The sequence below is a fragment of the Sinohyriopsis cumingii genome, chromosome 16 (assembly GCF_028554795.1).
Source record: "Sinohyriopsis cumingii isolate HCF-2022 chromosome 16, ASM2855479v2, whole genome shotgun sequence".
Classification (NCBI taxonomy): Eukaryota; Metazoa; Mollusca; class Bivalvia; order Unionida; family Unionidae; genus Sinohyriopsis; species Sinohyriopsis cumingii.
Window position 1 is genome coordinate 71,476,821 of NC_142976.1, and position 24,757 is coordinate 71,501,577.

Sequence of the window (24,757 nt, forward strand, 5' to 3'; positions counted from 1 at the left end):
GGTGGGACATGATGCTACATGTCTGCGGCATGATGCCCCAGTGCTAGACATCACAATAAACTGCCACACTGCAGACATTGTAGTGATATGACTGACATATTATTAAATACTACGTTAAAAATCCATATCACAGACACTTTATTTTACCTTATCATAACAGCCCTATAAATTTACTGGACGGCGATGTGGACAGGTTGGCGTGTGCGGCGGCGTTTGGCCTCACTGCGTCAAAGTGCCTGGAACTGTTTCGAGGTAGCATGATTTCACCATACATTCCATTCTGGGCTTATTGTAAGTTCTCTCTCTCTCTCTCTCTCTCTCTCTCTCAATTAATTTCCTTCCTGAATGGTACTGCGCATACTTCGACCCTTGTTTATTCCCAAATATGTGTTATACAGGGATTGAAGACAATCTAGGACATATACCTTTATTTTAAAGCTCGGTTAAATCGTAACATTGTTGAAAATTTTAAGCAGTTATGCCATATTAATTATGTATGTGCAGATCATTGCTTATTTATTTTTTTTATTTATAAAAGATAGTATATGGTCCTCAGAAATGTTTACAAAGTACTTACATATATGTATGTATCAGTTAACACTAATAATCATATTTATCACGCTAACAAAATAAGGGGATGATATCATAAATTTAGAAAATGAAAGAAGAGAAAAAATATATGTACACATTACAATTAGAAAACAGTTAGTCGTGAATTTACAGTAAAAATTTTAATTTCTAATCTCAATAGTATTCCATAATTTTGGACTCGTACAGTGAAAGATACTTTGACATCATGGAATAAAAAACAGCGTTCGGAGAAAAACAAAAAGGATGGTAACGGTCTTATATTAGCGGTTTGGCGAGATAAGATCGATAGTGAAGTACAAGGCCATAAGCCTTTTTGTAAATCATACAATAGTTATATATATATATATATATATATATATATATATATATATATATATATATATATATATATATATATATATGTGTGTGTGTGTGTGTGTGTAATTTCCTTATTAGCAGTGGACGTAGCAAATCAATGATATATCAGAGTTGTGCTTCCCATTTCAGCACTCTACGCAATGTTTTACGTCCTTCAGATGGGATTCCTTTTTTATCCTTTCTTTCTCTGCTTGTCAACTAAGTGGAAGATTCCGGGCTCGATCCTAGGATTTATATATTCTAGTGCCTCGTAAGTTTTCTTTCAATAATTGTATCAAAGCTTTCCGATTATGTCACCTCCAAATGTAGTGGACATTTGCATATTTGCAATCAGTATTTTTTATTCCTGTAGATCATTTTACAGCTTAAATAAACATTCTTCACTTTGATTTTTAATGCAAAAACATTTATTTATTAAACTTTAACATTTTAACCTTTGAAATCTCGTAAGGATATTTTGAAGTTTTTTGTATTGTCCCTTTGAAATAAAACTTATCATTTGTTATATTTTAATGTAAATGTTAATTTTAACAAATATAGAAAGCAGAACAGTTGACTTGTTGAACATTTTATAATTTTATCACTGGACAGTATAAATTGTTTCTACTTCGACTATTTTCTTTGTTTATTATTTCTCTTACTTCCTTCATCTCTTACACTTTCTTAAAATTTTGATCCTTATAATTCCCTTAAAGCGAACACTTACAAGTTGGTTTTCTCTCTTTTTTTTTTTTTTTGTACAATTTGATGTTTCCTTTTCGTATATATACAATAGCCTTATATTATTCCTTTTATCTTCATTTATTCTTTCTTCTTTCTCTCTTCTGCATAATTTGTCTTCAAGCGTTCTCCATCAGTCTCTTCTTCCCCCGAAAACAAACGTTTTATATCTTGTCACTGAATTTGACTTTCGTTAGAATCTATGGTAATTCTATGTTTTGAGGATCAGACCAAACACTGCTTTATATTGTAGTACATGCCAACATTCTCTTTCTTTATCACAGAAGCTTCACATTTTAGATTGTATTCTTGTGCATAACTGATTAGTATTCGCGTGTGTATGCTATGTGCGTATATACTTATTTTTAACTATGAGTATTTCTAACTTAAACAGGTTGGCATATTTGCTCTACGATTTAATTCAATACCCCACGGACGACTTGTTGGTAAGTAGTAAAAGCCAAGTTCAATACAGTAAAATGACTTTATCTATGACAATCTTCATAGTCTGACATAAGTATTTTGAAAATGACTTTATATATGACAATCTACATAGTCAGACATAAGTATTTTGAAAATGACTTTATCTATGACAATCTTCATAGTCAGACATAAGTATTTTGAAAATGACTTTATCTATGACAATCTTCATAGTCTGACATAAGTATTTTGGTCCACACCAATTATGACTATTGTCTGTTCTTTCCGCCGATTGTTCTAGAAAGCGGTGTTTTCACCTTAATTTCAGCAAGAGTTTTTTTGGCGGAGAAATTCCCCAGACCGGATCGTGAAAGTTATTGAGAACATTTTGACTTTGTCTTCGTTACAATGCTTTGAAAAGTATCACTCCCGCAAAATTCGAAATAGGTATCATGTTGTGAGAGTACGATAGGCGTCCATGTTCGATACCATCTGTAACGAAGAGAAGAGACCCCTCAGGTATGCAGATACAATTTTCTTTATTAAATCAAAACAAAATTCCATGTATAAAATTGTATAGAAAAGAAACATGGGTTTATTCTATTAATTTATTCTGATAATGAATTAAGGCTTACATCATATGAAATTTTGTAAACGACAAAACAACCAATTAACTATAAGTAGCCGAAACATACCCGAGGTACAGTAGAAGATCTATATTTAAATAATACTCAGTTCATTGTGCATACATTTAAAAAAAGGCGAAATTTTGAATGTTGAAGGATTAAATGATCATATTTGGCCACTTATGGAAGTGTAAAATGTACCTTATGGCTCGCGAAGTAAATTACTCAACTGACTGAGTAATTAGGTAAAAGGTACACTTTGAAAAATTACAAACGATGATCATTTCATCTTTCTAATTCCCATTTTCTTCCTTTCTGTCCTGAAGTCAGTGAATTCCATCAACAATTTCTGTTTTAAGCTGGACGTAGTTTTCTTTCATTGACATCTTCACGTGCCGCAAGGATATATAGTCCTATCTTCGCTAGTCGTAGAGCCAGCTTCGTTCATGGTTGATGTGGAACTAAGAGTCTAAGACTATCAACAACTCTTTGATAATTAAGATGGCATAGTACGTGACCGCAGCATCAAATAAATATGTACGTTCTGCTTTAGGAATAACTGTAGTAAATTCAGCCATAACACACTGATTTTCCAGATTTTCCGAAAGTTTATTATAGGTGTAGGTATTTGCACGAGTACAGCGACTTATTTTGTTGGTTCTAAAAGCATTTCCAACACATTATCACGAAAAAGAAATGGGAGCTAACTCCCTTTCCCAGACACACGGTGTGTCACCCTACCAGGGCTGGCCTGGGAAGCAAGATTTGACGCGTTGCGTAATTTCATCAGGATGTAGTCTTGTTTTCGACATATATTATCAAGTCTTAAGAATACTTTTACTTTCTTACCAGATATTTTCCGTTTTCATATCCTTTTTTCTACAAATCCTTGTCCCTTTCCTACAATTATTGTCCTTGTCCCTTTTCTACAAATATTGCCCTTGTCCCTTTTCTATAAACATTGTCCTTGTCCCTTTTCTATAAATATTGTCCATGTCCCTTTTCTACAAATATTGTCCTTGTCCCTTTCCTACAATTATTGTCCTTGTCCCTTTTTTTACAAATATTGTCCTTGTCCCTTTTCTATAAATATTGTCCTTGTCCCTTTTCTATAAATATTGTCCTTGTACCTTTTCTATAAATATTGTCCTTGTCCCTTTTCTATAAATATTGTCCTTGTCCCTTTTCTACAAATATTGTCCTTGTCCCTTTTCTACAAATATTGCCCTTGTCCCTTTTCTACAAATATTGTCCTTGTCCCTTTTCTATAAATATTGTCCTTGTTCCTTGTCTATAAATATTGCCCTTGTCCCTTTTCTATAAATATTGTCCATGTCCCTTTTCTACAAATATTGTCCTTGTCCCTTTCCTACAATTATTGTCCTTGTCCCTTTTTTACAAATATTCTTCTTGTCCCTTTTCAATAAATATTGTCCTTGTCCCTTTTCTATAAATATTGTCCTTGTCCCTTTTCTATAAATATTGTCCTTGTCCCTTTTCTACAAATATTGTCCTTGTCCCTTTTCTACAAATATTGCCCTTGTCCCTTTTCTACAAATATTGTCCTTGTCCCTTTTCTATAAATATTGTCCTTGTTCCTTTTCTATAAATATTGCCCTTGTCCCTTTTCTATAAATATTGTTCTTGTCCCTTTTCTATAAATATTGCCCTTGTCCCTTTTCTACAAATATTGCCCTTGCCTCTTTTCTATAAATATTGTCCTTGTCCCTTTTCTATAAATATTGTCCTTGTCCCTTTCCTACAAATCTTGCCATGTCCCTTTTCTACAAATATTGCCCTTGTCCCTTTTCTATAAATATTGTCCTTGTCCCTTTTCTATAAATATTGTCCTTGTCCCTTTTCTATAAAATTGTCCTTGTCCCTTTTCTACAAATATTGTCCTTGTCCCTTTTCTATAAGTATTGTCCTTGTCCCTTTTCTATAAATATTGTCCTTGTCCCTTTTCTATAAATATTGTCCTTGTCCCTTTTCTATAAATATTGTCCTTGTCCCTTTTCTATAAATATTGTCCTTGTCCCTTTCCTACAAATAATGTCTTTGTCCCTTTTCTACAAATATTGTCCATGTCCCTTTCCTACAAATCTTGTCCTTGTCCCTTTTCTATAAATATTGTCCTTGTCCCTGTTCTATAAATATTGTCCTTGTCCCTTTTCTATAAATATTGTCTTTGTCCCTTTTCTTATAAATATTGTCCTTGTCCCTTTTCTACAAATATTGTCCTTGCCCCTTTTCTACAAATCTTGTCCTTGTCCCATTTCTACAAATATTGCCCTTGTCCCTTTTCTATAAATATTGTCCTTGTCCCTTTCCTACAAATAATGTCTTTGTCCCTTTTCTACAAATATTGTCCATGTCCCTTTCCTACAAATCTTGTCCTTGTCCCTTTTCTATAAATATTGTCCTTGTCCCTTTTCTACAAATATTGTCCTTGTCCCTTTTCTATAAATATTGCCCTTGTCCCTTTTCTATAAATATTGTCCTTGTCCCTTTTCTATAAATATTGCCCTTGTCCCTTTTCTATAAATATTGCCCTTGTCCCTTTCCTAAAAATATTATGTCATTGTCATATTGATTGAATAAATTCAAACATACAGAATTTAGAACTGTTTATAATTTATTCGGACTTGTGAGTCTTTACTTTGCGTCTTTTTGTAAGTGTTCAATTTACTTGATTCTATAAATCTCTTTAAGATTTCCTAAAACAAAGTAGATAATTGAATGCACTATGTAAAACAATCTAACGCATCTAACTCCATCTTTAACACTTTTGGCAGAGTAAAATTGCTATGAAATTGCCTCGGGAATGAGGATAAAAGGAACACCACACACACACACACACACACACACACAGACACACACAGGCACACACACACATTTAATCATTAACTAACCAGACTATCATATAATTCCAGGATTGCGTGGAGGAAAAGATTATGTACTTACTACCTCAGATACTTTGCCTGTTGTACACAACTTTCACCTACCTACGTACATTTTTGCTGCGAGTTATTTGGTTGTGGGATAACAGAAATGAGATGTCACGGCATGCAAGTATTACCGTATGACTGCGATATTTATTCTTGAAATATTATCGTTTCTTTTCTTTTTTTTTTTTTTTCTTATTCGCCGTTTCATTTGGTATTATTCAGTTTAACCTAAAATACATACATACATACATACATACATACATACATACATACATACATACATACATATATGTGTGTGTGTGTGTGTGTGTGTGTGTGTGTGTGTGTGTGTCAGGGAATAGGGATAGAATATCAGGACTGTAACAATATTTGGTATCTGCGACGCTTATGATTAATAATTATGCGGGACATGATAATTTTCCCGTTGTTCCGTTGAATCTATAAAGAATATTTGCTTGAAACAAGATATAAAATGAAATGTAATCAACAGTATTTTTGTATCCGTCTGCAAAGCATAGGTGAGACACAAGCGTTATTTTAGTGTCCCTATTAGCGTCATTAATTATCGGGGACGACATGATGCGTTCGGTGACATTCTAGTTGGAAGGGAAACGTCCACTCTCCAGCGATCTTGGACTGAGACACTGGTTGGTAAGGGAATTTGATGTAAAAAGTGTCCATGGGTTTAATATTGGGGGACACTAATAATAATAATAATAATAATAATAAGTTTGTTTTCGCTAAAATTTGGTATATATCGTGAATTAGAATGATAATAAAATTTAATCTTTCCACCCAAGTCTGTTAGTTCTGGTTAGTGTCTTACTTTGAAATTATTAGAGAGAATAAATTCTTCTGTTTCGGCCTCTACTTTTTGGATCTCTTATTTCTCCTCTTTTCCTCTTCCGTTACTTTCCCAACCCAACGACAGATCATGCGTTTGAATAAACCCAAGAAAAGAAATGAAAAACGAAAGAAAAAGAAAATGAACTTTTACAAACTCTTTGATATAACGCTCCTCGTGATGTCCGTTTAATTTTTTTACGTCTGCATAAAATTTCTTATATCCTCTGATTTATTCTCAGAACTGCGAAAGCAACTTTTGTTTTCAAAGGTATTGACAAAAGATTGGACGATATTAGTTGGGAGGCACTGTATCATTCCCATCCGTTTAACATGGTTTTACTGGAACTAGCTGTTCTAGCAAGACAAAATTGTCAAATCTTTGACTGAACTCAACTGTTACTTCATCATTCACCACAAAGCATTGGGTAGTGTTGCAAAGAGGTACTGTCGACTTACTTGTTACTGAAAGAAAATCAAAGAGAACACATTTCATTTGAATAATGTATTTCATTGCGAAGATAAAGGGCTGGTCTTTTACTATAGCAAAACGCATCCATCAACCTCGATTTCATGTTAGGCGAAAATTAAGAAGAAATTTTTAAAGTAACGCAAGTATTATTTACGCTACCTGGACTTTATTGCCTATTAATCGTACGATCAATCTCAATGCACGTTGGGTGGTGTTATTCAAAAGTCCTGAAGACAAAATCCATGTATCGGTTACACAATGGCGAACGCCATGACTAAATTATGCTTATGACGATGCCACATGCTTGCAACATGTGTATTTACTGCTCTGATTTAAAACTCACCAGATCGGGTTATCTGAGATTTCGTACCGATTTGTTTAACGACTGAAATCCCGAGGAAAGTCCAGTGATTACGCATCACATCCCTCGTTTTGATAGTCTGTCTGAAAAAAGGTATAAAAACCTACATTCGCTCACGTCATCCATGATGTTACTCAATATGACCTCCTTCCACTCGTATCATCCGGCTAGATTAATTCGTGCACGGTATATTAGTACTCGTGCAAAAGACGCATACGTGCATTCGGATTTGTTGGAAGCAAGTCTTAGATAAATTTAGCGATGGATTTCTTTGACGGCATATCAGCTACTATAAGAGATAAGTGAAACTGCTCGTCAAACACAACGTTACTTTCAAAATCGTAGAGTAGCCTTGACACAACTGGCTGATCCAAGAATCGATACCGAAAGCAATCAACAAATGTTCTTGGAACTTGGTAGAAATGAATTTCTAGGAGAAGTCATTATTCGTTTGCTTGTACGATGCGATCACAATATATCAGCAACAAGTAAAAAGTGAAAAACAAGACACAAAACCATGAGAAAGAAGAAGAAGAGAGTGAATTGCAGTTAATTCACACCGCAAACCATTTCGCACGACAGAGAAGATGTAGACGTGCGAAAGAGACGTTCTGCCGCTAGAACGCGCACATACTAAACAAAAACTAGACATGTCATCAAATCGACATTATAGTCACCTCCCCATCACCTCATTTCTTATGACGCTTAAAAATATGATTTAAAAACAAGTATTTCCGAATTTATCATAGATGTTTCCCCCATGGGTTTTGACTCAAATTCATCCCAATTCCCTTCCCTTGTTAGAACCGATAGCCGATTTTTGTCTAGCACGATTTCTACAATCGTGCTAGAAAAATAGAATAGACAGTGTCTTCGAGAAATGCATCAAAACTACACTACTTGGCCTTATAAAATGACGAAAATTAACCCAAATCTATTGCAAACGGTAGGTGGAACTCAAGTGTTGATACTATCAGCAGATACGTAACTTACCACCCAATTCTAATCTCACGGGGACGACCATCGTCCAATCCGCTATGCTCCTTTTCACTAATGGCTGCCTGCGACACATAAACAAAAAATGTCATCAACGATACATTCGAACAATTTCACACACATGAATGAAATTGCCCGTTTTATAGATCTACAAGTTACTGTATTTAGAAGAGGAACAACATGAAAGATCATGTTGGGTCTACGCTGCTAGAACAGTGACTGGTTAAGCAGGTTTATGCATCTTCATAAGAACGAGGAAATCTCATCGCAAACACCCACTGATGAAAAGAGAACGCAACTTATTTTACACCATGGCTTACGAAGCAGCAGGGAAGTTGTACAGACCAGGTGGCTCAGATAAATTTAAGCCTCCCACCAAACTTTTCTCCGTAGAAGCCTCAGATTGCAGAAATAAACCCTCCTGCGCAAATTAATCAGCGAAAATTCGACCCAGGATGCAATTTCAGGCATAAAAAAAAAACAACAAAATTTAGGGGGGGGGTAGGAAAAATTTATGTGCGATTGCAAGATTGGGCTGCGGATACTAATTTTATTTCACAATAAAACAATATAATTGAAAATAAGATGAGTCGAAAAACTAGCACAGTTGGAGAACCTCATTCTGCCAGATTAGCGCGAGAGCAATTAGCGGCATTAAAGAAGTTCATTCCGACGAAGCGATTATTTAAGAGAAATGTTCGTGGTTACGAAGATATGCAACATGGAATTTCCGAAACTTCGGCAAAATGGTTGAAGCCAGTGACCGGAACAATTGAACAAGTTGTATATGGCGACGAAAAAGATCCAGATACCAGGAAACGCGGAATCTTTCCTATGTTGAAAGGTATTGAGGAGCAATCACGAACATTACCCGAGCGATTAGCAATAGCAGCAGCGGCGCAACAACTTGCAATTGCTGATGGAGGACAACCTGGAGGAAAAAAACCTGGAGGAGGAAAACCTTTAATGATAAAAGGAAAGTTTAATATTGAGAATTTAAGAGAAAATTTTACCGAGGAGGGATGGGAGATGATATCGCGACCTCTCTCGGCACTGTATACTATAGAACAAATTGGTGATTTTGCGGAAAATTATTTTAGCGATCGAAATGAATATTTGACTCCAATAGGAAAAAAAAAATATGGGACTCGTGATAATTGGTACAGCATGGTATATAAAGTTTATACGGGAAAAACACATGTGAGTATAGTAACGGATCCACGTTACAGAAGATTTTTAGAAGCGGCAAGAGATACACAAAGATATAATAAGCAAATGGCGGAAGAAAGAAAACAACAGGAGAAGGAAGAAAAAAAACTAGAGAAAGAAATAAAACAACAGGAGAAGAAGGAAAAAACTAAAAAACGAGGAAGAAAAGAAACACCACAGGAAGATATTCAACCACAGGAATTAGGAGCTAGACCAAAGGAAGATATTCCACCTCAGAAAAAAGAAAGAAAATCGAAAAAGAAAAAAGATCAGAGTGATGAACCTCATAAAGATGATGATTCGCTTATAATTGATCCTAATTTATCTGCTAGAAATTATTTGGATGAAAATAAGTTGTATTTAATCAGAAACTATAATTCAATAGTTGAAATGGCTGCAGATGATTCTCCGGAAAATAAAAGATTCTTTTTGCGAAAAGATATTGATGCTAATAAAGTTAAAATAGTTGATTGGTATGCGATGATGTATTTTGGTGCTTTAGGAAAACCAATAAGATATTCTGATGAAAATTTTGAGAAATTTACAGAGGATGTTTATAAACAGAGAGTAAAGTTATCACAAGAAAAGGCAAGAGCATCAATTTCAGCAACACCTGAAAAATATTATAATCCCACAGAGGAATTTATTTCTAAATTAACATACCCCAAACTCGAAACACCATCTGAAGAATTTTCTGCTTTATCACAACTTCTTCCTCCTCGTCCCCTTTCCCTTTCATTACCTACAGGTAAGGAAATTTTGCCACCTAAAAGTAAAAGTTCACCACCTAAAAGTAAAAGTTCGTCGCCTAAAAGTAAAAGTTCGTCGCCTAAAAGTAAAAGTTCGTCACCTAAAAGTAAAAGTAAAAGTTCGTCACCTAAAGATGAAAGTTCTGATTCATCCCCCTTTGATATTCGCCACACCATTGAATTTCCTGAAATACGTGAAAAGGTGTATCCTCACATAGAACGCCCCTGGTATAAGGACCCACCTCCGGAACCAACAGCGTCAAACTACAGGGGGCCCCTCCCTGAAAAACCAATAAGATGGGGAATTCACCCCGGGGAGGGTGCAACACTTAGGGGCGGTTCCCCTCAACCTCCACCAGAAATATATTCACCACTGACGTCGTCGGGGACGTCGCCGGGGTCATCATCAGAGGAGAAGAAGAAATCTTCATCGTCGTCAGATGAAAATTTATTCTACGTAACGCCATTGGAATCTCCAGAAACAAAAAAAACAGGAAGTGGATATTCAGTTTGCCCCGATAGTGTTGTCAACGATGTATCTCGCCTCGAAGTATTAATCGGAGGAAAGCGAGCCGGAAATAACTCCCGTGAGATAGTCAACGAAGCATCAGATATTTGTCAGCGATTATTCCGTGGTGGTATCATCAATTCTCACATTTATAAAGAGTTTGTCGATGAACTCATCGATTAAATCAATACAATTGAAATAACATGATTGTTCACAAACATCAACGCAGACCTAATCAGGTCCGCATAGTAAACTCTCGATTGCCAGTATACAAATATATTCACGGTAATGGATTTGGTGATATCATTGGAAGTCTTGTCACGCGAGTAATACCTAAAATTGGACCAATGGTAAAACAACTAGGATTAAAAGCAATAGGAAAGATAGGTGAGACTGCTGTTTCTGGTATCGGTAATTTGGCTAGTAAAGGCTTCAACGCTATCAAAAATAAAATATTAAGTTTAGTACGTAAAAAGCAACCTGTTAAATTACCTAGCACCAGAGAAATGCCACCCGAAGTCAGTAAAGCCATAAATGACGCAGCAAATAAAAAAATAAATGATCTAGCACAGGAAGCTGCTATAACAAATCTGGCGCAGGAAGTTGCTAATACAAATCTAGCGCAGGATGTTGCTAGGACAAATCTAGCAAATACAAGTTTTGTTTCAGGTGATGGTCTTCGTTTTAGACGATATTATTAATAATAAATGTTCGCACAAGTGTCAAATGAAGTATTTGACATGGATGAACCAGTAGGTAGGGATACATCAGTGCGAGATTTCCAGTATTTCTCGTATGATGTAGTTGAGCCGGATTCAAGAAATCGGAAGGAAATACAAGTCCACGATACAACAAGATATTTTCTTCCATCTGAGGCGTATATCGAATTTGTTGGTAAAATTGTTAGAACCAATGATACCAACTTTGGAGCAAATTTTAAAGTTGGATTTGTCAATAATGGTATTATGGCATTATTCAAGAATGCCACTTACATGATCGATGGAAAAGAGATTGAATCAATCACGAATAATGTTGATATAGCAACGACGATCATAGGACTAGCAAGATACTCGGATGATTTTACCAGATCAGCCGGTCCTAGTATGATGTTTGCCAAGGATAATTCTAATGAAGCTGAACACAATCGGTATAACATCGCTATACCAATGGATAACACTGGTGCTAATCCAGCCACTCAGATGGCGTTAATAACTGGCGTCAATGACGATTACAATCTCGGATTTGCCACGCGAAAACTTATGTTGGTTGGTCCGAGTTTAAGATTTTCCTGCGCAATTCCGTTATCTCATATTTTTGGATTTTGCAGACATTTCAGAAAAGTTATTTACGGAGCGAAGCATACGATATCTTTCGTTCGAGATGCCAATGATGACAGAGCTATCTGGCGAGATGCAAGTGTGGATCCCCTTGATATCGGTAAAGTTGTCCTTGAAAAAATTACCTTGTGGATGCCAGCGATAGTCCCATCGATGATCATAGAAGAAAAATTATTATCATTTATGAATCAAGGAGGAAAATCCATAATGTCTTGGCTGACAACGATGACCGACTCTATCGAAAATGTTAATATTAACGGAATATTTACTTGGCGAATTGCGTCACAGCAGGGCTCCTCCGCACCTAGACACATCTTTGTTGCTCTGCAAAGCATGAATAGAAATGATCAACTGCATAGCCATATGATATTCGATCGATTAGAGGCGACAAACGTATCATTGAGAATAAACGGCCAACAGGAGCCAACCGAAGAAATAGCCATCGATTATGTCACCAATTCCACGGCACGCGCGTATCATCGATTATTAAGTTTCATGGGCCGCGATCAAAATATTGATACGGGATTGCAAATATCACAACTAGATTTTAATACTCTTTATCCCATCTATTATTTTTCCTTGGAACATCTCGATTTGGTAAAGCAGTCGGTTGTCGATATTCATTTCAAGGCCAGAATTAACACAGGAGGAGGAAATGCAAGAGCAATTGCAGTTATTCTCAGTGATAGAACAATGATCCTGGAAGGCATCAGCGGTAGAATGAGAGTCATCGACGCGCCCGTAGAGAACATGTGATAAATTCTAAATTTAGATTAAGCGGTTATTAATATGCCATACGAACACGTTAGTGTAACTCTGACCCCGGGTCAGATAAAAAAACTTCATGCAGCAACAACAGCGCGACGAGGTTTAAGTTTAACCTTAAAAAGCAATCAGCTTCACGGTGGACCTAACAAACTATCGTTAACTAAAAATCAACATGGACATTTCACCAGAGCCAGATCAGCAAATACTGGTATTCGCCTGAATCTCTCAATAGGAGCAATCAGAGATATGATCAAAATAGGTGGTATTTTCCCTCTGTTGGCCGCTATTCCAGGATTGATAGCTGGGGCCCTTCCTCTGATTGGAAAAACAATAGGATTAGGTGCACTCGGTGGGATAAGTACTGCATTAGGAAAAAAGATCGTCGGAGGAAGATATCGCAAAAAAAAGGGAGGGATATTCCCTCTTCTTGCTCCTCTTCTTCTTGCAAAAGCGATGCAGCAACGACAAGGATCAGGCCTTTACCTAAGACGACCCCCGTACGGATCCGGTCTAAGTCGAGCCTACCAGCCTCAAATTTAGATTTAATCAGTGAAGCAAAAAAAAAGAAAATAAAATTTTTCAGAGGTGTATTTATGCGAGATCAACTACCTGACAAACCAAATCGTACCGAGACAGGAATAATAAATCTTGATGAAAATTCCGGTCCTGGCACTCACTGGGTTGCCTACGCGATTAATCCTCGCGAAATCATTTACTTTGACTCGTATGGATTAGCACCACCAAATGAATTTATCAAATACGTGTCAAAACTAAAACTTCCGGTTTGGTATTCAACGCTTCCAACACAAACATTAGCAGATCCACCAATATGCGGCCCAGAGTCAATTAACGTCCTTGATGCAATTTCAAAATCATCCAATCCTTATCGCAAAATTTTATTTGAATATACCGTAGATAAATATCATGGTTGACATTTACGGTAGATCTCTCTTCAGAAAAGAAAAAAAGGGAGCAGTCGACATCGATACATCAAAGTTTGCAACCAAGAGTGATATTAACAATCTTCTATCATTGTCAGAGGTGGATCCTGGCGAAGTTGCTGTTTTTCAAAATACCGAAGGAAGATTACAAACTAGCAATATCAAAATAGCTGATATAATCAAGCGAGACGAATACCGCGATCATATCGGTCAATTTACCCGCCAATCGAAGTTGGTATTAAAATCTATCGCTGATATTAACGATATCATCGCAGAGTTTCCGCCAAAAGCCGATCTCGTGGATATAAAACAAAAAAATAACGAGCTATCAGCGGCGTTACTTCTAAAAACCGATAAAACATTACACGACGATCTTCAGGATAAAGTGACAAAAAGATTTAACAAACTAACTAACGACCTTAAAAAACTCGATGAAGTATCAAAAAATCTTAATAAAAAACTCGACGAGGATATAAAAAAATTCATCGATACCTCCTCAACTACACACAGCGATCTCATCGAGAGAGTAAAATCCATCAATGAGGAAATTACCAAGATAAATATCTCAATGGGTGAGAAACCATCAATCGACGATCTCAGCAAAAAAATCAACGAGGAAATTATTAAACTCGGCGATGTTGTTGTTCCTGAATTTACCAAGGGGATTAACGTGATGCAAGGACAAATAGATGAGAAAATAAAATCCATCAACTATGAAATTAACGTGGTACGTGAATTGGCGCGTCAAAAGTTAGATATATCAACGTACGACGAAGAAATTCGAGATTTAAACACGAAACTTCTTGCTGCAACAGCAAAGATTGACCAATCCGTCGATAAAACTGGTCACGCCACTGACGTAAAACAATTAGGTAGGGAAATTATCGAAACAACCACAAAAATTAACAATATCAACACAAAAATATCGTCAATGAACCTTGGAAGATTATCGCGAATTTCGATACCGGATGAGGTAGAAACAAAAAATCTACAATGCCGTGTACCATTTGTGGTAAAAACATATTATGTTGAATGGACACCTGAGAATAACACATTTAACTTCACCGCGCCAATTACTGGCATATATCGAGGATATGTTATCACAATGCCAAAATTCAATGTAATAATGGACGAAGAATATACTGATTTTCAGGAATATAGTCCTGGTTTTTTTATTACTACTATATTTGAAGATCAAACAAAAACATTTAGGATGGAACCGCAAGCTAGAACTATGATGTTGGCTGATTGTCAAGTAATTTTCGAATATTTATCTGGAATTGCCACAATTGGTTAAATAAATAACTAATAAATGACCGCATCGGATTACCGTTACAATCAGGCGCGATCATGGCAGGATTCGCTAAAAAAAACTCCTCGACGATCATCAGATAAAAATAAAGAAATATCAGCGCAGATTAGTTACCATTGATGTTGCTGTGTACGCGGTATCTGCTGTGGTCGCTGGTGCAGGAATAATTCTATCCGCGGTAACAATGATAGCGCCAATTGTAGCAACAATAATAATCTCGTCAACAACGACAATTGCCGGTGTTTTAAATATTATCGCAAAAAAAATATCTTCGTGCACAAGTGAAAAGTTATCATCGTATAAAAGTAAACTAACTAAGATCAATGACGCGTACTCAAAATTATCATCGCTACTTTCCGAAAGTCTCAACGATGGTATTATATCCGATCTAGAATTTTCTTCGATTATCAGTATCTACTCGGAGATTGAACAAATGAATATTAATAATGTCCGAGCTAGCCCAGATCGTGACAAACACGACGCCGCCGACAACAACGTTAATATCGTTAAGTTCAACGAAACCAGAATTTAGCATTAATTTTTCAACACCAATCAGCGTCAACGAAATTGCATTAACACAATTGCGCGTCTACAATAGCTGGCCTAATGTTAGATCAAAATCATTCGGTAATTTGATGCCAAATAATTCACTTGTTTTTGCAAATAAAAATAAACCCGATGGAACACCCGATTGGATCGTCGTTGGTATACCAACCGGTAGTTATGAAATTGATCAGCTGAATAATGAGTTTACTACCAGAATATCAAATTTAACCGGCGATGCTACTCCGGGAATAAAGATATCTTCACATGATCCAACACTATCGTCAATGATAGAAGTAAAATCACCGTACGTGGTAGATATTTACCAATCATCGATTAGAAATATATTAGGTTGGCCCGAGGTCGCACCTCTGGTAGAACCAAAAAAATCGGATGTTATTATTCCAGGTTGGTATGATGAAACCCTTCCAGAACTACCGGAACCAAAAAAATCGGATTTTACAACCGACGAAGGATGGTATGGAGATATCAAACACAAACCTTTGATCCACAGCGCCATCAATCTCATGAATAACCACAAAATTAACCTAGTAATGTTCGCTTTCACTTTTATTAACGAAAGAATTCTCTCATGGCTGCCTCTTCCTAAAATCCCCCCAGATGTGAAAATCTTCGACGCTACCAACATTAACAGGATAATAGCCCCCATAGACGGTATCTTGGTAAGAAGAACACTAGACGAGTTTATTCAAGAACACGAATTACAATTAAATTTATTGCGAGGATCATTTCATGAATGCATCCTAAATAAATCTGGTTCATGTAGCGAAATTATAAAGCACGTGAAAATTTTAAATCAACTTGCGAATGATATTGAATATTATCATGATATGTTTATTCAGGCGATAGTCGACGATATATCAATTGCCGACTATGTTCTCCCTATTAGCAAATTCGAGTTGATCAAAAACTCAGGAGAGAAACAAAAATTCATAAGAGTATTTGAATTAACCGAGGAAACACTGCCAAATTTCAAATTTCCCAATTCTGATTTTGATGCGATGAGAAAATCCGTCACTGATACCATTGATGATTTATTTCCGAAATTACATGCCGCATGGACCAAAAAAATACATTCAGAATTGATTCTTAAACACAATAACGATCCTGACAAAGGTGGACGGCACATATCGCCGGGTATCGTTAATATAACGGAAGTTATCGCGATTTATCTTCACGCGGATGTTGTCGAGGGTAGCTATAATGTTGATGCGTCAGAGTCAACTCAAGCGAATCAGGGATTTGTATTGTATTCATTTTCACCTAGCGCATCTCCTGGTTACTTGATAATCAAGGAACCAATGAATCCGTTTTACCTGCGATGTCATAATCGATTATTGACAAGAATAAATTTCAAACTAACGGATCAGAAAGGAAATTTACTTGATATACGAGGAGAAACTGTAAGTATCAATCTTTTGGTGAAATCGTGAGCGAGATTTTCCAAATCTATCTCCCAGGAAAAAATGGGCGAAAAAAATAAATAAAATCCAGGGAAATTTTCAAAATTAATCTTTTTTTTTGTTTTGCGGAGATATTCAATTATTCTTCGTCACTCTCCGAATCAAATATTATTGGTACATAGGAGAATTTGATCCACGAATCAGCATCATAAGAAAATGTTGCGTTGTATTTTCCTTCTGCCACTCGTTTTACTGAATGCGAGTCAATAACGAAATGTTTTGCTGCTGCAGACATCGATGTAAACGCGATTTCCTCACCTGTTGCTTGATTCACTGATTTAACAGTCCTCGAATAATTAGGAAATCCACGGTTATTACTAAATCTTGAATTTTCACTCTGGGTTACCGCGCGCAGATTGGAAAGTTTATTGTTAAGTTTATTACCGTCAATGTGGTCGATAACAAGTCCGATCTCTATTGGTCCTTTGTAGCATTCGAACACAAATCTATGATTCGAATAACATTCTGTTCTTTCATTTCTTTTATGGACTGTAAATTTGAGATATCCCGAATTACAAATACTACCAACACGTTTCTTTGTTTTGATGTTTCTGACATTACCATCCTCAGATGCTTCGTAACCTTCGATGATGGGATGCGATTTATACTCGCATGTGATTTTCATTGTGGGAATCGCTGATTTCATTTCCATATATGATATTCTCTTTGTTTAAATCGAAATTTGCTTTGAAACGATTAATATAATCTTCTTCGCATTTTATTACCGAGGAGGATCTTTTCTCATAATATCTCCGTAACTCACGATATTTTTTCCCTCCACAAGAGAAACACAATCGTGTCTTTCCTCGAATGCCAACTTGACAAATTAAACATCGCTGTGGTCCTTTGTTACCTCGTCGAATTTCGTATATGTGAGCGCCACAATATTCACCTCTGCAGGATTTATCGCACGATTTTGTTGATCCAACTGTTATCCACGCGCATTGCTTCATTATATTTAGATATTTGTCTAAAATATAATAATGGATTTATTTGATCTTGATGAGGCAGAATATATCATTCCTGAAGTTGATCGTGCGAAGAAGGAATTTTTTGATGATGGAGCGATTCATGTTTGGTCGACATGGAAAACTAACTTTGTTGATGCTACGATGAATTTGGAGCGGGCGAAGAAGATAATCGAACATATAAAAAACTCACACAAAGAAGAGAGATTTATTTTCGGAATAAAATTTATTGCACAAATGCCCGATGACATTTGGATTATTCGTGATAAACGAGATCCGGTACGCGGCGGTAAGAAAAATGTTGTTCTTGATAAAAATTCGAAACCAGGATTGTTATTAGGGATTGATGGTCCTTATTATGCTAGGGCGTATCCTTCTAGTGCTGTTGTCTATGGAATTTATCGGCTGAATAATAATCCTGATGTGAAAAACCTACCTACGATGAGGGAATCACCGAAAATAAATTGTGTAGCTGAGCGCGTCATCGAGCACATGAAAAATGCACGACGTGGATCTGGCTTGACTCAATTGAGATTGAATAAAATTAATTCATGGGCAAAGACAATTACTGATGGTGCATCAATCGATGATGTTGCTGCGTTAAGTAAGAAACTTAAATTTCCTATTACGGTTAAAACACTATCGGGAGAAATATTATATTCATCGCCGTATAATTCTCGAGGAACACCAATCGAAATTGTTGATCATAATTCACATGCGTGGAGTCAGTCGGTAATGATATTCCCGCGAGATCGTGTTGTTAAGTTTTATCCCGTGGAATCTGGGAAAGACAATTCCGATGCAATGTTTAGGTTTATCAAACTATTAGCCAAGTCCGATCCAATATCGATTTGGTTATTTTCTAGCGAAGAAAGATACGATCAATTTATCTTACCACGCGGAGATATTTACCGTGATGAAATATTACACGAAACAATGAGAAATATCGCGGAGAAGTATTCATCAAATCCAGATCGGTTACTGACAAATTGCTTTACTGTTCCGTCTGTTGCTGCTCATGCTGCGAGAGAAAGAAACTCGTGGAAACCTACGAGGAATGAGTTTCTTAATGATATTCAACTTAGTTGTATCGAATACGGCCATGGAGGATTATGGAATACCAAGTATTATTTCGAAGATATGATTTCCGTTGATATGAGCGCATGCTATCCTGGAAGTTTTCTCGGATATGGCGATTGTGCGGATTACTTTGCTAAATTCGGCCATCCCACCAACGAAATGACGAGAGTGGCAATTAACGGACCGTTACCTGATTTTGTCATGACAGGATTCGCTCATGTTACTTCATTCGAACTTGCTGAAAATTTGCATAAAATTTGTTATATTTGGTTTGGTCGGCATTTATCTCAACGCAGATGGGTCCCTACGGTATTGTTGAGATTTATGTTGGATTCGTCGATGTTAATATCATTGACGGTAAGTGAAGCGATTATATCGTATAGAAAGCAGACCGAGGTGTGGTTGCCGACAGATTGTGAAAACGCGAAAGATATTGGAAGAAAAATAATTGGTAAATTTACTCAAGGAGGATCAGTTGATCATAAACATCGCCACGCTAGGTTATTTATCAATGATGCTGAGATGGATTTTATTATTGCCGATACAGTATCGCGTGGAATATTTTGTAACAGAGAAAATATTATTATTGATGGAGAAAAGTTGGGTACCGTGATTAGTTATCTCGATGGAGAATCAGCGCAATATACTCATTTGCGGTCGTCAATGCTCGCTTATGTGAGTATTAATTTGCTGTCGATGATAAATAAATTTTCTGATATCGCGGTAAGAGTTGCAACGGATTCGTTTTATATCGATAAGAAATTCCAATGCAGGTTGGAGAATTTAATCGCCGATGGTTCCTGGGGAACTTGGAGAATAAAAAACGAGGATATTCTAGATTATTGCGAGGACGCGGATGTGGAAGATTGCGATAAGTTTCATAAAGATAAATGCGATGAAATATCAACAGCAGTATCTGCGTTTGATCCGATTTCACGAAACAAATTCGTTTACCTAAATGGTCCTGGCGGTAGCGGTAAAACAACACGAGCGATAAACTTATTTTCAAACTCTGATATGATCGTGTTGACTCCAACTCATAGATTAGCGCGAGAAATAAAACAGCGTGGCGTTAATTCTTGTACGTATCATAGTTATTTCAAGTACAGCGGTGGATTGTGGGATTCAGCTCGAATGGGAAATAAATATATCAACAAGATTATAATATTTGATGAAATTTGCACGGTAAATTTAGTTGTGTTAAAATTATTCCTGGGTTGGCTAGAAGAAAAAAATACCGCTGTAATAATGTGCGGAGATCACGGCCAACCTGATCCTATTGATGGTGAATCTCCTCACAGGTGGCTTAGAAATTTTGTAGATTATTATGAAGAAATTGACGCTGATTATAGATCTAATGATATTTTACTGACCGAGTTTAAAAAAATGATTCGATTGCAACCTAATAAATTTCAATGTGATGTGATGAGAAAAATAATCGACGAAACTTCGATGGATAATTTTCTAAATTTGTGGCGTCCAGATCATCTGATTGTTGCTAGCAGAAAAATTATTCGTGATGATATTCAGGAAATTCTATTCAAACTTCATTGTGAGAAATTTCCAACATTGCAGGTGCCGTTGTGCTACAGGCCCGCTGATACCAGGAAACAAAATATTAATGTTACTTTGCCATGCGGAGAAGAAAAAACATTAGTTTTGAATGATATTATTTTCGTTGATATTAATCTTGTCAATGATGCAATAAACGCGGAAAGATCGCCATGGAAACTAGGATACGCAACAACGATACATTCATCGCAGGGATTGACTGTACATGGCCAGGTTTGGATCGTCGATGATAGAATTTCCTGGTCAAATTTAGTTTATTTAGCAGTTTCTCGAGTAAGAAAATTATCTCAGTTAGGTAGAATTAAATTTCACATAAGTGACGATGGCGGTAATTGAGTATCTCTCGGTATTATTTGTAATTCCTCTTTGGTAAATCCTCGTTGTGGTGCTAGTGAATCTAGAAAATAAATTGCTGGTCTTCCTGATGATCTTGTTACGGCTGATATTTTATGTGTAGTAACACTCCAGGTTGGATCGGTTGCTCTTTTTCTGCCACCCTCAGCTTCTCCTTCCTTGTATAAATATCTGACTATGACGCTACCTAGCACAGGTGGAATTGTGGAATCTCGCTTTAGTGGTATATTTGGTTTTGTAATTGCAGTTGCGGGCTTCATTGATATTGTTCGTGTTACTTCGTTATTTAGTGCGTTAATCACGTGAGGTAATCTTGTTACCCAATCGTGAGATCGTTTATCTTGGATAAATTCTCTCGCGTATTGATATCCGAATAATCGTTCTGCAAGAGTTTTATTGAATCTCTCAACGATAGCTTGATTGTGATGAACACCTACAATACCGCGACGGATTTTAACATTATTCTTTTTCATCAGTGAAGTAACCGCGCCAAGAAATTCTCGACCTGGATCAACCTGGAGAAGCTTCGGCCATGTTAATGGAGATCGTGAATAAATTTCGCTAAACGCCTTAGCAATCTCTGTTGCTGTTTTATTCGATAACGGTTCCGCTTCCTTGTATCTGCTAGCGATATCAACAACCGTCAACACGTATTTATATGTGACTCCGTCGACGGTATCGTAAGGAAGAAACATAAGATCAGCCTGATGGACTTCATTAGGGACGCTGACAGAGAAACTCGCATATGATATTTTCTTAGGCGGAGGAAGATAAATTTGCCAGACTGCTTGTCTCGATAGCCACGATTCAGCGACAGATTGCTTTACTTTTGCTACCTTAGCAAGTTTGGCAATTGCTGATTTTCCTCGCCAAAATCCTCGCGGAGAATAATATATTTGCTCCATTATAAATTACCAGCACCTAGTACTAATTTACCTTTCATCGCGCCTTTTATTAACCAAGTTGCCAATTTCTCTTTGAAATTTTTATCAGGAATAGCATCTATTGCGTGAATTAATTTAATATCAGCGAGATGTCTTTGTTGTAAATCTCCGCTGCGATATGCAAGATCGTGATAGTAGCATGCGTTATCGATAGCGTTTACTGGATCCTCGCCAGGATTTGGTTGATTATTATCGTTAAGTCTTATATCTAGCCTTGTACCAGGTCCGCAGTAGTTGTATCCTGGCAGATGTTTTTCTCCGGGATATTTCGCCCAAGGCAATCCTGGTAGATTTGTTAAGGAGGTTGCAATGTCTCCTCCGGTTCTTCTATCTTTTTTTTTACAAATCTAAACTTAATTGTTCCACAAACTGCGCATTCTCCCTTAATTGCATTCCTATTGTTGCGTGTAACGACTTCGATTGGATTTATCGTAGCAGTTCGAGTGCGACACTTAACACAATATGAATCCATGTTATTCTAATAATATGAATGTAATTGATTTTTCAGCCACAAAAAAACGCGAGCAAGTAAAACATATCGCGTCATTACCAAATTCGATTAGAATGATAATAATTGGACCGTCGGGATCTGGAAAAACTCAGCTGTTGTTGAATTTGATAATGCGATGGTTAAAATGGGACAAATTGTATTTGGTTGCGCCATCCGTTGATGATCAGCGATGTTATCAAGTACTAAAAGAATTTAGCGATAATACTGAGGATGGCACAATAGAATTTATAACGGACATCAATGAGGCTCCATCGGTGGAAAATTTAGATGGCGATGCTAATAATCTTGTTGTTTTCGATGATGTGATGCTGGATAAGCAAACTAACCCAGCTAGGATATTCTCGCGTGGCCGACATAAGAACACCGATGTGATTTACGTGACGCAGCGATATACGCAAATTCCGAAGGTAATTAGAGATAATTGTAATATTTTATCAGTGTTCAATGGCGTTGATACTCACACGCTGAGGAATATTCATCAAACTTGGTGTAACGGCGACATGGACATAAATAAATTCAAAAATTTCTTCAGTCACGCTCAGGCAACACCACACGGATTTGTCACGATTAATCTTCATGATCCGCGTAGTAGGTATCGAGTCGGTCTTGATCAGATTTACTCATAAATTCGCAACCTTTCCTTGCAATCGCACATAAATTTTTCCTACCCCCCCCCCCTAAATTTTGTTGTTTTTTTTTTATGCCTGAAATTGCATCCTGGGTCGAATTTTCGCTGATTAATTTGCGCAGGAGGGTTTATTTCTGCAATCTGAGGCTTCTACGGAGAAAAGTTTGGTGGGAGGCTTAAATTTATCTGAGCCACCTGGTCTGTACAACTTCCCTGCTGCTCTTACGACAATAGGAGATGGCAGACAGGCTACAAGAGTTACAGTCTTGTATGGATCAATCAGAACAGGAAGAAACTAATGAATGAGATAAGACACCTTAACCTACCCTTACAGAGATCAAGAATGTGATGAAAACCGAAGGAGAAACTGCAACTGCAAAGGCGACTATAGATACTACCAAACTTATGGAAGAGAAAGAGCTAGGAGATTATGTTGAAAATTTCCAAACCCCATCTTCTAAATCACATTTACCTCAGAGTGTTGTAGCAACGTTGACACCTTCACCTATCGCAATTCAACAAGAACTAAAGCCTGAGTAAAAACAATGATGCCAGAGTCCTATGCAGTAGAAGAAGCACAAAAGAAAAAAGTGAAGATATAAGTGAAACGGAAGTCAATATGAAAGAACCAATGACTTTTGTTGAGGCATCCTTGCTCACTTCTACCTCTTTTCGGACACGAAAAGCAATCTGAATTACCACAACAACATATAAGATCACACTTTTCGTGACTCATCGAATAGCAGTATGGGGACAGTTCTGGTTAGCATTTGCTACAATTCTTCTGTCGTTGCTGGCTACGGAGGAATTTTAAAAAATCAAAATTTGTATCGTATTGCTAAATTGAAACTCAATTATGTATGTCACAAAAAGGTACGACAAAGGAAACACTCGACGTACGCGTCATACAAAGCCTATCGACGCTTATTTCCTAGATGTCAAATAAAAGTTGCAGGAATGTATCATCAGTGGAAAGCCGATTTAGCGGCTGCTTCCTACTTGGTTTCGTGTAATAGTGCCAATATTTGTTCTGTGTGATTGAGGTGTTTACAAAATCGGTCTGGGTGGGCCCTCTCACTTTCAAAACAAGTTCAGAGCTCGTGCAGACTTTAAGACTTGTCCTTTTAATAATTTATTAGTTTTAACTACACGTTTTAAACAAATTATTATCTATATTCTCCGACTTTCCTAAGGATACACCAAGGCGAAGATCTTAAAATATTAAATGACCGACACCCTCTACAAAAACAAACGGAGAAAGGCACTTACATTTTTCATTCAATATTTTTAAAACGAATTATTACAAAGGACAAGTTCACTGAAAATCCTGAAACAAAAGCGGTTGTCTTGGAACTTTTTCAAAGGACCTTAAAAAATGTAAATAATGGAAATATTGTACACATCAGCTTACCCTCCAAATACAAGGACATGCTAACGCGTCTGATGAAAGCCTATAATAATCCCTACAACTTCGGTATCGAATGTGCACAAAAGCAAGAGACTTTCCAAAACGAG

The 24,757-nt window shown here is 36.7% G+C and overlaps 1 protein-coding gene across 4 annotated transcripts in view; it reads left to right on the forward strand.

Annotated features, from left to right (window-relative positions):
- Positions 1-24,757, forward strand: part of LOC149780753 (stimulated by retinoic acid gene 6 protein-like) — a 205,759-nt gene that overhangs the window by 107,001 nt on the left and 74,001 nt on the right. For 3 of the 4 annotated variants that reach the window (XM_089937825.1, XM_089937826.1, XM_089937828.1), the window contains 4 exons: positions 161-291; positions 1,078-1,198; positions 2,063-2,114; positions 5,648-5,794. The exons of the other annotated variant lie outside the window; for it this stretch is intronic. In XM_089937825.1, coding sequence (XP_089793951.1) covers positions 161-291; positions 1,078-1,198; positions 2,063-2,114; positions 5,648-5,794 — 451 coding nt within the window. The remainder of the gene's footprint in view (positions 1-160; positions 292-1,077; positions 1,199-2,062; positions 2,115-5,647; positions 5,795-24,757) is intronic. 4 annotated transcript variants of the gene reach the window in all.